General features: G+C 37.4%; 1 protein-coding gene across 3 annotated transcripts in view; it reads left to right on the top strand.

Annotated features, from left to right (window-relative positions):
- The window catches only part of setd2 (SET domain containing 2, histone lysine methyltransferase), a 35372-nt gene extending 23396 nt beyond the window's left edge, over positions 1 to 11976 (top strand). For 2 of the 3 annotated variants that reach the window (XM_067402512.1, XM_067402520.1), the window contains exons 18-22: positions 179 to 315; positions 495 to 606; positions 5090 to 5164; positions 5279 to 5380; positions 10287 to 11976. In XM_067402512.1, coding sequence (XP_067258613.1) covers positions 179 to 315; positions 495 to 606; positions 5090 to 5164; positions 5279 to 5380; positions 10287 to 10448 — 588 coding nt within the window. In that variant the 3' untranslated portion in view covers positions 10449 to 11976. Of the gene's footprint in view, positions 1 to 178; positions 316 to 494; positions 607 to 1980; positions 2195 to 5089; positions 5165 to 5278; positions 5381 to 10286 lie in introns of those variants that run through there. The other variant, XR_010896571.1, reaches the window with a different exon arrangement.
- The last annotated feature ends 4735 nt before the right edge of the window (positions 11977 to 16711 follow it).

The following is a 16711-nucleotide window of genomic DNA, read 5'->3' as shown; positions in this document are numbered from 1 at the left end:
CTTGGAGAACTTTAAGCTCTATGTTATTTACTCTTTAATATGAATTAATGCGGTCTCATAGCCTATACTATATTATCAAGTTCCTGAATGACAGCTTGTAATTAGTATTTTATAGACAACAGGGTTCCGGTAATCTTAACATTCTGACTAACTTCCACTGAATTGTGATTCACCACAGGAAATGATCGTACCCAACAGCATCATTGACCTGCCGCCTCCTTCCCCTCCTAAACCTAAAACCATTATCCTGCCTCCCAGCTGGAAAGTGGCGCGAGACCCAGAGGGCAGAATTTATTACTACCATATCATCACCAGGTATGAATGGTTCTTATTAAACAAACAAGTCTGTATGTCATTAAAACTTCGAGAATTAAACCTCCTTTTATGCAATTAAGCTCAATGACGTCAATTGATCTAATGAGTTAAGACATCGCTGACAGACCGTGTTTTCCATTGTCCTGTTGTAATGGCTTCATGCGCTCTCTCTCTTTCAGGCAAACACAGTGGGATCCTCCCAGCTGGGATGGGACTACAGAGGAAGCCAGTGTAGAACACGAGGCTGAGATGGATCTTGGGACGCCCACATATGATGAAAATCCTTCAAAGGTATTAAACAGTTCCTCATGCTTTAAGCGGATAAATCTTAGGATTTTCATCAACCTTGATATAGATAAATGTTCTTCTTTAATAACACACAGCTTCAACCCCAGTCCACCCAGACCATTTACTGAATCAAACAGCAAAAAAAGGGTAATTCAGAAATTGTTATAGTGTTGATGTCACCACCGTAAATACATTAACAGATGCCTGTCCGCAATTACACATTAGATCAGCAACCTTGTGGGACATTTGTTGCTCATTTCACATGCTAGGGAGTTAATACCAGAGGTCAGTTGTATTTAGATGTCTTAAAGGTACAGTAACAAAAAGTTGTTTTTGAGTGACATACAAAAAAATAAAGACTCGTAACTCCAAAACTATAGCTAGGAGAGTCAAAAGGTTTGTATCGTTTTATAGAAAACTTAAGATTTTAAATAAAAATAAATATATAAATAAATTTGGACATTTTCATGCTGAGAAACTGCTGATAAAAGACAAAAAATAAAAGTTTGCTCAAGGGAAACTACATCTATCTTATTTGACATGAAATAACTCGGGAAGGAAATATGGTGACAATTTTGGTGAAGATCCCATACATTTGAGCTGCATCTGGATCAAATTTTGTGGTGATCGCATAAAGTAATCAAAAGTTACAACATTTGGAACCAAGGTAGCCTTTTTGTTTAGCCCATGATGCCCCCTAATGTGCATATTTAAAGTCGTTCCTTCATGAGGAATATCTCGTGCTCGATGCAAGGGATTATGATAATTTCGGACTCATTTCAATCGGGAGAATCCACTGTAATTAATAATGTGCCATTTTCTATGATCTTTGCATGTTTCATGAAGTTATAAGCCAAAATGCCATGTGAAAGCTACTTTTTAGTTTTAGTTATCGTCTGTGCACCCGTGGGCTTTTGTGTCGTAATTCCATGAGAGATATCTCATGATTGATTTACTGGATTATGTTAATGTAGGATTGTTGATCTTGTCATATTAATCGTGAGAATCTGCTATAAATAATGTGCAAATTTCATGAAGTTACGAGCCAAAACATGACATAATTGGCGCACCAGTATATCATTAACATATGGGCCTTGCAGGGCTTCACGTACAAAAACTCGCAGAAGTTTAGTCAAAGCCCATAACAATTAGACTTGTTGTATTCTACTCCGTGAGACCTTTTCAAATGACACATGATTATCTGAGCTGTATGATGTTTTTGACATTGCAGTACATAACACAAATAATTTTCAGCAAATAACTCAGCAGTACTTAGGAGTTAATCAAATAAAGTTCAGACTTTACGCTTTCAAATGACATCTATATTGTGTTGATCAAGGCAGGAGTTTTGAAAAATGATTATTAATTTTTTTGCAGCTAGGTGGCGCCCTTGGGCAGTATACTCCGGTTTAGCGGGATGACTCGGCAATAATTACGAGTTGAATAACATGATTGGATGCATTAAAAAGCGGAGTTTCTAAGCTTTAAAATGATACCTATTTTGTATTATTCCTGTCAGTGGTTGCTTAGTAATTTGATTATGAATTTTTTCGCCAGCGGTACACTTCGGGTTTAAGGGGTTAAAGGCAGGGTAAGACAATGTTAACAAATAATATTAGCAGTTGTTTTGCTTTTTTTTAACATTAATATATATTTACTAATCACAAAATCTGAATGTCCTGCACCAATGGCACCCATGTTGGATTTAGGTCAGGCTGACTAATTGATCACAGAAAACTTGAAACAAATAATGTGACCAGCATACTCGAGACAGACCAGGCTATGATAAATGATAAAAGAATTTGATGAAAAAAAATCTTTCTTATGCCCCGAACAACACACTAAAGAGTATGTATCTTGTGGTACACATTGCCTGTTTTAGGGTTAAACCTACCCATACCACCAAACCTGTCTCTAACATACCCGTATCCCACCTCAATAGCAGTGTTTTGCGATACAATATGAATACAATAAGTACATTGTACTTATTTTTTGATGTAAGTACATAGTAATTAAGGCCACCTTATATAAAGTGGGACCATTTTATTGATATAAATATCAACAAATTAAATCACAACGAATGTCACATGTCAAAGCTGTTGGTTCATGTCCCGTAGAAGTGCATATTTTATTTGTTATTTATTTTTTTAAAATGAGCAGCTAGCAGTAGAAATGCATAGACTTTAAATAACAGCTCCTTTTGTATAATGAGCCTGTTTGTAAGTATATATATTTTTTTGTTCTTTATTATTATTATTTGTGTTACACAATAGGCTCTTTTTGGCATTTATTTAAACTCGTGAAGTTGTGCTCTGTGGGTTGCCTACAGGACTGAAAGACTAAGAATGTTGTTTTAGTACATTCAGCAATAGATTTTGCTTGTATTGGCACAATAATCTGTTTATTGCATTTCTTTAAATGCATTATTATAGTATCAGAATAGGAAACAAAGAAATTAATTTGATAATCACCACTATTGCTTTTTGACTTATTGTAAGCATATTCATTTTATACAAATTTGTTTCTTTTGTCCATCTTGTTTACTTTCCTTTTTCACAAACTGGCAAATATACATAATATTCATCTTGGTACGGTCATATTGACCAAGACGTGCATTCAGACCATTTTGTTACCAAATTAAGTACCCAATAATATCAAAATACTGGTATTGTTATTTTGTTGTTATTGTTGTTAATTTATATTTGATTGATTTAGTATTGACTTAAAACTTAAGTACTTTTTTTTTTTAACAATCCTTACTCTAGTGTTCTCTTAAAACTTAAATCGAAATTTAAGTTTTTTAGCTTTTAGTATGAATATGTTAGCCTTAATGTTATGAATAAGCTGATGTGTTCCAAAACAATTACAAAATTCATATAGGAGATATAAGCATTCAAAACTTAGTCTCTCACTTCCACTAAAAAGGATCACGGATTTTCATGACATCACATCGCGCTTCAGCATCTCATCAAATCTTCTGTCCAATCAAATGCTCTCTAGAATCTGAAGTCCCACCCCCTCCTACACTATCAACAGACACTGAAGCTGCGGCTGAAATCGGTCATTTGCTCACACATTTACTAGTTTCTACATGGTAAAGTGCACTATATAGGGGATATAGATCAGATATAGGGGATGATTCAGACAGTGTAAATATGCTTTTCGTTGACGCGAATGAAGTCTGTTTTCGCGTTAGTGTCACATGAACCACCGCAGCGCGAGCACAGTCTGCTCTGGCCCAGGGACACGAGAGCACAGAGCGGATCATATCTGCAAGTCGGCTCAGACCACGAAAGGTATCGGACCCATTTAAATTCTGCACAGAATGCTGTATTTTAAAGTGATATAGAGAAGATTAGGAGGATAAAAGGTTAGATATTAAAAGGAAACAGAGGTTTTACTGAGTTTAACGGCTCTGGCCGAGCTGTGATAAACAAAACGCTATTGGCTATTTTAAAAAGGGGTGGGGCTGTTCAATATATCGCCCTGTCTTCCTGTTTCAATTGAAATGACGTCAACGAATTGAATAATACTGCGCATTCCAAGACATAACATGTTGGGTTTGAGACTGTCCCAGCCTCTCTGGATAATTGAAGATGTTGTTCCAGCCATCCAGGATGGAATGGTTCGCAGCTGTGGCTCATCGAAATGGAGAAAAGCTATTTGGATTTTCGAAGAAAACACTTAGACCACTTAGATTTGATTCAGCATTTTAAAAGGCATTGGCTTTTAAGACATTATTTGATGCAAATGAAAAAGAGGTATGACCGGGCCAAACTGAATTAAAACAAAATAAAAAACAAGTTATAGTAAACATTTGTTTTAAAGACATGTCATCTCAAAGGTCACAACCATCTTGATCTGTCATTCACTACGGTCTTCTCTTCCCCCATTACCCTCTCTGTGTTTCTTTCTTTTTTCTCTCTCTCTCAGGCTTTTGCTGGTGTTTTCTCTGGCTCTCTTTGATGCTAATCAAACCCAGCTGTTGAAACTGCATTCATTTATGTGTGGTTTCTCGTTTGGGAGTTGAGCTTTGCAGAATCTCTTTTGTCTTTTCAGCAATTGCCCTTTCATTTTATACTTCAAAATGTCGTAACTATTAAACTTTTAACAGATATTGTTACCAAAGAGTTTCATTGTCTGTTGTCAGTATATGTCAGCATTTTGTCAGATGTGCAGTGTTTGGCCCTTTGGATCTCTTTTTGGGACAGTGTATTGACAGCCTTGGCATTGATTCAACATGATGTTTGTCTCATTTATGTCATATCGGCTGCCTAAGGGGACTCTGGGAGTTGCAGTGTTTAATGTTGCTTGTTGCAGAATTTAGTCTCCCAAGTATGTTTTGGAAAAGAATGTTAAAACAGTCTCTAGATACACTTACATGAGTAATATGTCAAATAAACCACCAACGGTTTTTTATGTTCCAAATAAACTGTCAGAATTTATAGTATATATTTTCATGCATTTGTTTGACCCCTTTCCACAGTTCTCTACAAAGACTGCCGAGGCAGACACGTCCAGTGAGCTGGCCAAAAAAAGCAAAGAAGTCTTCCGCAAGGAGGTGAGCTTTAGATTATCCTGTTTTTTTTTTTTTTTTTTTTTTACCAAATTATAGCGGTAGCTCATGTGTGTCTGACTCGTCTAACCTTTCAATTTCTCCTGCTTATCTTTTCAGATGTCACAGTTTATTGTGCATTGCCTTAATCCATACCGCAAGCCAGATTGCAAGCTTGGCCGTATCAGTAACACAGATGACTTCAAACATCTTGCTAGAAAGGTAACGTGTGTGTCTGTATGCTTTTTTAAAAACAGACAAATTACATTCTTTTATGTCTGTCTTGTTGAATGCTCAAATATAGATTAAGCTGGGTGCACATGGTGCCCCCCCATAGCAGCAACATTAAAAGCCGGCTCGCCATGCAGCATAGTTATGTCGTGTACCAGCTGCTCTGATGCGATTATCAGGTTATCCGACTCTTAACGTGTGGAATGGCTCATGACTTTCCAAATGTGTCCAAACTCGCAGTGTACGCCCGCCTTTACACCCGTTAAAGCACGTACATCCATACGCGTGCATAGACGTCTTTGGCTTGCACCTTTTTATTTTTGACTTGTCTTTTTAAAACTGTAAAACAGATATAGCACTACCTTTTTTCAGATATAACTCTAATTTATTTCTTCTGTATTGTGACATCCGTGTGAAATGAACTATCGAAAAGAAAAAAAAACATCAGTTGTTGATTGTTGATCTGAATGCAAGCTTGCAGCTGATTGTAAGAAAGGAACAGGTAAAGCTGGACGAAATAAGTGGAGTCTGGCATATGGTACCAGACACAAGTCTGTCATTTCACCGTATGATGCAGTTAAGACATTTTGATTGAAAATTACACGGTAAAAATATGTAATAAATGAAACATTTAATAGTTTTATTATTCACATTCATTGTCCTTTTTCAGCCAACCTACCGACTAATTGCTTTCAAACCCTTAAAGGGATACTCCACCCAAAAAATTAAATGATCATTTACTTACCCTCATGCTGTCCCAGATGTAAATGACTCTTTCTTCAGATGAAAAAAAACCCTAGATTCTTAGATATTTTTCCATATAATGTAAGGTCATATATCCCTCACAGTTGATATGAAGCAAAACAATAGGGGTGTGTGAGAAAGCACATTATATTTTAAACTTTTTAAACTATAAACCACCACTTCCGGCCAACTGTCTACATACGTTCATGTGACTGAAACGTAAGCATGTTGTGAAACGTGAGAAGTAGAGGTCATCTCGGGTCCAAAGATCTGTACCTGTATGACTTCTTACCCGAACCTGACGTGAATAAATAAATTTAAAAAAAAAGGAAAAACCCGACCCGAGACAGACCTGATAATGTTGTGGAGGTAAGTCATCCCTTTCTTGCAAATGAAGCTCAAGAGGCAAAGTTCCAGAAGTCAAAATAAGACTTAATAGGAAAAAGCAACAAAGCCGAGATGCCTGCAGGACATCTGAACTCATCTCTGGCCAAGTCAATATTCTTGTACATTTTTCTTATGTTATTTCGCAATAACCAAGTGACTTAATTCTCTGGTAATATTCACCCCTCCTGTTTCAAACAATTAAGTCTTTCTTCTCTAGCCTTTCTCTCTTGTGGAAACCTGCCAATTGATGGAGAATGTTTTATCTTGCCTCTGATAAAGGGCTGACCAAGGACAATCAACTCTTTGCCAGAGGCAAGAAGCCTCCAAGTGACACCTCTTAATAATGGTCTTATTCTTACACAGCCACCTGTTGTTTACTGGAAAAACCCCTAGCTAAGAAAAACTGCTCACTGGCCACATGACTTTCTCAGATGCATCTTTAAATTTTGTAAATATTTATTTCTCACAGCCATGTAGACCTTAAGGCCTTCTAAACAAATCTGGCTTTCAAACTGTTTCTACAATTGTTTTCTACAGGATAAATAAAATATTTAATCAATAACATCAGACCGAATGTAAACTGCATTGACGTGTGCACAGCCAGCAGCCCCACACACACCAGTCAGGCCCAGATAGGCCATCAGGAGCACCGGGAGGAATCCCAGTGGCTTGGTGACTGATTAGACCAGCTGCTACGTTCATTTTCATTTATTCATTTCATTTATTTATTTACTTAAAATTATTGCCTGCCCAATGGACACAAGTGATTTGGCTTTTAACTGTGACCAGTGGATTGGAAAATACACTCAATAGCTTGATAAAAATTAAATCGATAGCATAATAAATCATGGATCCACTAGTGTTGACTGCAACTCTATTTACCTTAATTCTGGTGAACTACTTCTGCATGCAAAAGAAAAACCCTGCATGAAAATGCAGCATAATGCAGCGACCTGTGCCATTTCCTGATGGATCTCTGGTCCACTCCGTAAAATTTTTTTTATTTTGAATTACCTAAGACCTGAGACCCGAGTCCGCTAATACCAAACCCAATCCATGTCAGAGACAATGGCAAGGCTACATAAGTGCCAGAGTGGCACTGACCCACTCAGACTGACATCTGGTCCACCCAATCAAATGAGACAAAAAAAAAAAAAAAAAATTTGAGTGAAAGGGGAAAAATCACTCATGACTATAATAATCACTCAAATACATGAATTTAGTGGATGTCGCTCCCAAAACTTTGCAGCGTGTATGTGGCTGCTGGTCAAGCATAAAAAAACAAAGATGTATTCAAATTCTGAACTGAATTTATATCTAGCGCAAAGAACAGTCCCATTATAATTAGTAAAAAGCTGTCACTCATCTTAATCACGATGACTCAATCTCACAAAGTTCTGTTGTAATCAATGAAGCTGTCTACACTGCAGAATGAATCTCTTATTTACATAATGTCCACACTTGGTTGTAATGAGAGGATTTGCGAGCATGCAGAACTCAACACTGGACAGAAAACTCAGACTTTAAGCCGTGGTTACTTAACCCCTGATTGGCCATTGCGTTCAAGAAATCAACAGAAATGTCTGTGATTGGCTACATTGCTTAGCGATATAAAAAATAAATATAGTGGTGGTCAGAATTATTGGCACCCTTGGTAAATATGATCAAAGATGACTGTAAAAATCAAAAGGATAAACAATGCAGATTTATTTTTAATTAATAAAATGAGCAAAAATCTAACCTTTCATTGAAGGAAAAGAATTGAAAGTGGGGGGGAAATCACATTATGAAATAAATGTTTTTCTTCAAAACAAGTTGGCCACAATTATTGGCACCCCTTGAAGTATATTCCCATTCATATTTATTTTATGTTTTTAGCACACCAGGGGGATTGTGAACATGAAATTGTCCAGCCATGACTTCCTGTTCCACAGGAGTAAACATGAGGAAACACAAAGGCCAAATTCCCTTAATCATTAATCACAATGAGTAAAACCAAAGAATATATTTCTGATTTGCAGCAAAAGTTTGTTGAGCTTAACAAAAAAATAGAAAGTGGCTGTAAGAAAATAGCTAAAGCATTGAAAATCCCCATTTCCACCATCAGGGCAATAATTAAGAAGTTCCAATTAACTAACGAAGTTACAAATCTGCCTTGAAGAGGACGTGTGTCTAAATCATCCTAATGCGCAGTGAGGAGAGTTTGAGTGGACAAAGACTCTCCAAGGATCACAGCTGGAGAATTGCAGAGATTAGTTGAGTCTTGAGTCTCAGAAAGCCTAAAAAAAAGATCAAACAGCACCTACATCCCCACAAGTTTTTCGTGAGGTTTTCAAGAAAAATCCTCGGCTCTTATCCAGAAACAATCTCCAGCATATTCAGTTGTCAGACAAGACTGGAACTGCAAACAGGACTGGCTTCTATGGTCAGATAAAACCTTAAAGAGCTTTTTGGCAGCAAACCCACCAGATGGGTTTGGTGCACACATGGATAAAAAGTATCCCATGTCCACGGTTAAATATACTGCTGGATCTTCAATGTCGTGGGCCTATTTTTCTGCTGGAGGTCCTGGACATCTTGTTCAGATACATGGTATCATGGATTCTATCAAATACCAACAGATAAAAAATCAAAACCTAAACTCTTCTGCTAGAAATCCAATAATGGGCCGTGTTTGGATCTTCTATCAGGACAATGATCCAACACAAACATCAAAACAAACACAAAAATGTGTCACTGAGCACAAAATGAAGCTTTTGCCATGGCTGTACCAGTCCCTTGACCTGAACCCTAAAGAAAATGGGTGAAGTGAACTGAAGAGAAGAAACCCCAATATGGAGCTGGAATCTGAAGGATCTGGAGAGATTCTGCATAAGGGAATGGCCTCTGATCTCTTGTCAGGTGTTCTCCAAACTCATCAGGCATTATAGAAGAAGACTCAGAGCTGTTATCTTGGCAAAAGGAGAGTGCAAAAACTATTGAATAAAAGGGTGCCAATAATTGTGGCCAACGTGTATTGGAGAACACACACACACACACACACACACACACACACACACACACACACACACACACACACACACACACACACACACACACACACACACACACACACACACACACACACACACACACACACACACACACACACACACTCACTTCCAATTCTTTTCCTTCAATGAAAGGTTAGATAAACAACACAGATTTATTTCTACAGTCATCTTTGATCATATTTACCAAGGGTGCCAATAATTCTGACCACCACTGTAGAAACCTTTGACCTTCTCCATAGCACAAACACAGCACTTCTTTGCCAAATTGCCAATATGTTATGCTGTTATTATGGAGAAACTGATCCCAGACCAGCAGTTATGAACAGCCTTTCCCTTTAAAAGCAATCAGAAGCTGCAGCAGGTAGTGGTTTGAATGAGAAAATTCCATGCTAGCTTCAAGTCTGTGGCCAGGTGAAGGATAAGCCTTGCCCAGCCTTGCAAACACTCTGCCTATGATTATTTTTTATTTATATATTTTGAGGGATCTGTATACTTGCAGTATATGGACTCACAACAAATTGATCTTTTTTCCCCCCCTTCAAATCTGTGTTCATTTGAAAAAAGTCAGTCAAATACATCTGGTGACGGAATGAGGGTGAGCAAATGATGTGCTCACTGAAGTCTTTTGTGATGATGTTATTGGATTGCTGCATGTCATGTTTATAGCTGTGATTCTTTTACATCTCTAACCCTGTTTGTGTGTCTGTCCATAGCTGACTCATGGGGTAATGAACAAGGAATTAAAGTCTTGCAAGAACCCTGAAGATCTTGAATGCAATGAGAACGTCAAACACAAGACCAAGGAGTACATCAAGAAGTACATGCAGAAGTTTGGCCCCGTGTACCGACCTAAGGAAGACACAGAGCTGGACTAACTAGCCTAAAGTAAACCCAGGAACTTCCTGGCAGCTCTTTCCAACCGAACTCTGCTGGCCTAAACCGTTTTGGTGCGCCGGGACAGGGCGGCTCCAGCACGAGTCATGTTTTACTCCTCTGACCTTCTAACCATGTCCCTAATGCTGCTCTGGTAGAGGGCATTGCCTGAGCCGTCCCACACAAGGGGACGTTTTTAATCATGAGATAAACTGCTGCGGTATGAAGCGTGGAGGACGCAATCCAAGGGTGCTACACAGACTCTTTCCAAGATCTTTTTTGTCTTCTCAAAATTATCTCTAAGGCAAGTCTCATCACTTTGCAGAAGAGGATCATCCTAAACTCTAGAAGGGGGGGGGGAGAATAAGTGGACCATTAAAATCCTTTTCCTTTGCCACCCCACTCCATTACTGTAGTTGTTACCAAGGGCTTTTGTTAGCTTGCCTGTTCTGCTGAAGGTCCAATTAATTGCTGATATTAGTCAAGGAAAGGGGGAAGCGGAAAGACAGACGCTAAGGATTATGATTATGTCTCAGATAAACTATCCACGGAACTTGTCTATTTGGACTCATTGGCCATGGGTCGCCCAGCTCAGCATTGGTTTTATGGATTTTAGGCTAATGAAGTGTGCAGATCTGTGATCTAACCCCATTTGCCCTGGTCTAATTTCTCTTCTCGACTGGGGGCACGGTTATGTAGCAATGATATTTTATCAAGGTCTTTCACACTGTTTTTACATTAACATTTTTTATCCATGTCACAAAGGCAAATGTGAAGCCATCCAGGCAGTTTGTAGCTTATTTTTGTGGCCGTCATGTAAGGATTGATCAGGTTTACCATCCCATAAGCTCTGGCCATTAATCAACTCACCCCACCTTATTAACCTGCATTAAATCTGTCAAACATGTATTATATTGCTTTATATGTGAATATATTGAGAGTTAGTTTTTGAGACCATTAGCAGAGACTTTGTAAAATGACAGTCAAGGTCCACGATGTCTTGTGTAAATATGTGTAAGTATACCAGACCGGGAAATGGGATTAGAAGGATGCGACTAGATCCGAGTCCTCTGTCCCGCCGGTGCAGCTCCGGTGTTCCTAAATAAAGCAGAATTCCGCACTATCCCACTGCTTCATATGTTGGGTTGGGTTTTAAAGGTTGGGGTGTCATTATCGTTTCTTTTTCCTTTGCTCTCTCTGTAGAAAGATTTTGGATCTTTTTTTTTTTTTTTTTTTTTATGTGCAAATAGGAGTCTCACCCCACTCCACTGTAAGTACTGTGCAAGCACATTGTCATACTGAGTGTAAAAACATTTTAAGATAAAATAAACCGTTTTCTAAAAATGAGGCTTGTTTTTTTTTTATCACCTGTATCATGCCTATGTGTTGGAGAAAGTGTCAGTACATCAACATCCAGCAATTAAATGCTACTGTGTTTAATCCTGGGAGAATAGGATTAAATGTTTAAACCAGCGTTATGTTGCTTAACACTACTAAAGTCAACATTTAAATGCATTTAAATACCCTCTGATGTGGAGTTTGAAGGCCCAGTCCTTGGTTTTAGAAAGGCTGCATTAACTTCAACAGTAGCCTAAAATAGAGGGGTTTAAAGAGAAGAAAGATAAGAGTGAAGAAGCGACAAATCTTCTGTATTGTATTTGATAATGAACTATTAAAAAAGAAAAAATGTAGGGCGGAGACTTGGTTCTGTTCATAAGTTGTTGATTGCATTTTGAGATGTTGTAGCTTGCAGTTGATTGTGGAGGGGCGGAGTTTAAGCGGACTGATTGACTGGAGAAGTCCATACATCACCAGTGTCATGTGTACCAGAAGATCGAATTATGACATTTTGATTGAAAATTATATAAAAACTAGGGCTGTCAAACGATTAATCGCGATTAATCGCATACAAAATAAAAGTTTGCCTAATATATGTGTGAGTACTGTGTGTAATTATTATGTATATATAAATACAAACACATTCATGTATATATTTGAGAAATATTTACAAGTATATGTATTTATTTATATTTTTATATCATTTATATATAAATAAAAATATTTTGTTCATAAATAAGATATTTCTCTTAACTATATACATTAATTTGTTTGTATTTATATATACATAATAATTACACACAGTACTCACACATATATTAGGCAAACTCAAACTTTTAATCATTATTCGCATTAATCGTTTGACAGCCCTAATAAAAACTAATTTTAAAGAACGAAACATACATGCATGAACAATAAGATCTGTAACATGTATTTAAAAAATGGATTAATTTTCTTTTAATGCTGACTTTAAATAATAAATCCAACAGTTCAGTGCTCCAATGTATTTTTAGGTTTTTTATATTTACCAAATCTAATATATTATTGCTGTTTAATTTTCATTCTTTCTATAGGTTAGTAGTAAATAATCATAATTATTTTTTTCTGTTGGCGGTAGTTTTTATCAGCTAGAAATAATCAAATATGCATTTAGTTGGGGGAAGAAATCTTTAAAGCTGCTCTGGAACAGTACTTACATTCATTTATTTACCATTATTTTATTAACATTTATTAAGCATTATAAAATATATTTGAATAAAAATTTTATTTTTTTATTTGAAAGAATGTGCCCTGATGCATTATGTACAATATGACCAAATGTTAAAGTAATTTTGTTTAATGTTGACTTTAAGCCCTTTTAAACTCCGTTTTCAAAGAGAGAGAGAGACCAGAGCACAGATCTGGCTCTATTAAATCAGAGAATCAAAGTGGTGCACTGCTTTCATTAGAGGCTCTTCCAGGGCTCAAACTCTGCCTACATGGTGCCTAAACCATCTGAGCAGAGCTTGTTTTCCCCTCCCCTCAGCCCAGCCCTTCTAGAGCAGAGCTCCAGGGCCAGGGCATTCCGCTGGGCTGCTCCAGACCGCAGTTAAGCAGCTCCGTCTGGAGTACGTGACGGCATGCAGAGCCGCCCAAGCCCCTGCTCTCACTTAACAGATCAGTCACAGAAATCATTAACACGTTTCATTCGAAGAGAGAGTGCTAGGAAATCAACACACCTAAGATGCAAAGCTTCTCTGCAGTGACAGCTGGGCTAATTGTCCTTTCTACCCTCAGCCCTCAGTCTTTTAGCTGGACATTTGCCCCTGAGCTCTGCCTGAAACATATTATACGCTAGTATACTTGGCTTTCTTATTGTCACCTAAGGTGACCGTATTTTTTTTCTGAAACGGGGGACATTTCCTTTTAATATCACTGAAACCTCACTAGTACGGTGTACATTTTAGGATTTCCTCACACCTCAGTCATACAAAGAAAAGTCGTCACTCCTCAGACCGAAAGTCTTCGGGTCTCAGGAAAAATGACGTCAGGTGTCAGGTCTCGTACAATTAGGCTGAAACAGCCTCAGACCAGACAAAAGGCATCAGTTTTTTTGTTTTTGTTTTTTTTTATAGCCTAACTTTCTATTGCCTTTTATTCCGTCACAGTTGTCTTTTTCTTTCTCCCTATTTTATAACTGTTATTATTCCCAAATTGAGGTGTGTGTGCGAGCTTTAAAGGGATAGTTCACACAAAAATGAAAATTCTGTCATTTATTACTCACCCTCATGCCGTTCCACACCCGTAAGACCTTCGTTCATCTTCGGAACAAAAATTAAGATATTTTATTTGAAATCCGATGGCTCCGTGAGGCCTCCATAGGGAGCAATGTCACTTCCTCTCTCAAGATCCATAAAGGTACTAAAAACATATTTAACACTAGCACTACCGGAATTCTATAACTACTAGAACTGCCAATAGCGGTCATTTTGACTGTTCATACCAGACAGCAGTGAATGTCATTTTTGTCATGTTATATTTACTTCAAAGCTTCTATGGTCATGTTTTATGAAAAATGTGGGGTAATTTAAGCATACATAATATAATATGTTCGTGATATTATTGTGTAAGAGCTACTAGACCTCCCACAAAAGTGCATGCCGCAATTTGCTTTCCGCGATTTGCATCCGGCAAGCTGGAGATCAAAGTTTTTCACCGCAGTTAAAATGTTGTTCTTGAAAGTCAAAATGTCAACAAATATAAAATGAAGCAGAATATTTCGTTAGATAAAAACATATTGTGAATTTTGGAAATGATTACATCTGTCTTTATTCAATACATTTTGACTTTTGGAGTTTACAATGCTTTAGCATTATCGGAAATGTTTGGACCACACGAATCGGGAACAATTTTATGCAGCCTCTAATGAAATCTAGAATGAATAAATATTATTATTTTTTGGAATTATCTCTGAATCAATCTCAGAATCAGTGTCAGACGAACTGTCAAGAGACCAAGAGACATCGCTCTCTGCTCCTCCATCAGACTCTGCATCATCAATGTTCTCAAGCAAGGATAAAACCTCATTTTCTTTCTTGTTGCCATTTTGACGGTAAAGCTAAGTTTTAGCTTAGCAAAAGCATACAAAACTGCCAGAGAAAGGTTTCTAGGCAACAGCTAGGCAACAGCTACGCACATCTTTAACGGCGGAAAAAAGCCTGTAATATGTGCGGTCAAATTGACCGCTATGGCCATTCAAGGTAGAAATACTCAGAACTCTTTTGTGTTTTGTAATTTTAATAAAATAACAATGTTAAAATAAAATTTACATTAATTTAAGAAAAGTCATGGAACTGTAGTTATATGGGTTTTATTTCAACAAAGTTATTACATTGCAAATCTTTAAAACGGTCAAAATGACTGCCTTGGTAGTTCTAGTGTTAAATCAGTTCATGTGAGTACAGTGGTTCAATATTAATATTATAGCAACGAGAATATTTTTGGAGCGCCAAAAAAAACAAAATAATGACTTATTTAGTGATGGCTGATTTCAAAACACTGCTTCAGGAAGCATCGGAGCATAATGAATCGGCGTGTCAAATCTGATGTTCGGAGCGCCAAAGTCACGTGATTTCAGCAGTTTAGCAGTTTGACACACGATCCGAATCATGATTCAATACACTGATTCATAACGCTCCGCATCTTCCTGAAGTTTTTTGAAATCGGCCATCACTTTATAAGTCGTTATTTTGGTTTTTTTTGCGCACCAAAAATATTCTCGTCGCTTTATAATATTAATATTGAACCACTGTACTCACATGAACTGATTTAAATATGTTTTTAGTACCTTTATGGATCTTGAGAGAGGAAATGTCATTGCTCTCTATGAAGGCCTCACGGAGCCATCGGATTTCAAATAAAATATCTTAATTTGTGTTCCGAAGATTAACGAAGGTCTTACGGGTGTGGAACGGCATGAGCGTGAGTAATAAATGACAGAATTTTCATTTTTGGGTGAACTATCCCTTTAAAGGTCTTCTTTTACGGTATCTTTCGACTATTGTTGTTTGTAATAGTTTGAAGAGAATCTTTCAAGTTAAAGTTAAAAAGATAAAGTATATTTTCAGCAGCTTACCTGAAGTCGACACCTGAAAGTAACTAAAGTTCCCCGGAGTTTGTTAGCGCACGTGACGTATGTGCCACCTGAGTTGGCAGTGCCCAAGCGCTCGCGCTCTGCTTTTGCCTGGTCGATGATTCTTATTAAGAGGAATTTGTCTTTTTAAAGTCGTGAGATTTAAAATAATTTATTTTTTATAAAATTAAATATTTTTCCAATATTCTTCTCCCCGTTTAACATTGCCTGTAGGCAAGTGAACTCCTGTGGAGGCTTCCTCCATTTAAGCAGTTGTTTACTTAAAGAGCTATTTCTACCTTATTTATCCCATATACAATAAGATGTGTCCTTCCCACTTTTTAAATAATTCCTACAATTCTGACTGTTGTCAGAATCACAGGAAGACATACAGGCAAGAACGCGTTTTGTGTAAACAAAGCACACTATTGTGAACGCTTGTCATTACATCAGAAAATTCTGACTGCCAAGAAACTGCTGCTTTCAGTTGGGTGTCGAGTTGGCATTAGCACAACAAACGTTTTGGCTCTCAGAAAGATTTACATTTCTTGCTTGCAGCTTCCTCTTTTGCCAATTTGAGCAGTTAGTTCAGAAAAAAAAAAAAAAAAAAAAAATAGCTTCACCATTCGCTATGGTTTTAAAGTGAAATACACACTATTTTTCAAAGCATGTACAGGAAGGGCAAAGAGATGTCTGTGTTATTATGATTAAATCAACAACAAGAGGGTAATCTGACCAGGTGGCTCCAGATTTGACTGTTTGGGTTAATGGTGCAGAAAAGGCCTTTGAAATGCAAGATATTTCTATAATTCCAGG

The sequence above is a fragment of the Chanodichthys erythropterus genome, chromosome 2 (genome assembly GCF_024489055.1).
Source record: "Chanodichthys erythropterus isolate Z2021 chromosome 2, ASM2448905v1, whole genome shotgun sequence".
Lineage (NCBI taxonomy): Eukaryota > Metazoa > Chordata > Actinopteri > Cypriniformes > Xenocyprididae > Chanodichthys > Chanodichthys erythropterus.
The sequence above is the reverse complement of the archived record's forward strand: the minus strand, read 5'-3'. Positions and strand labels throughout refer to the sequence as shown.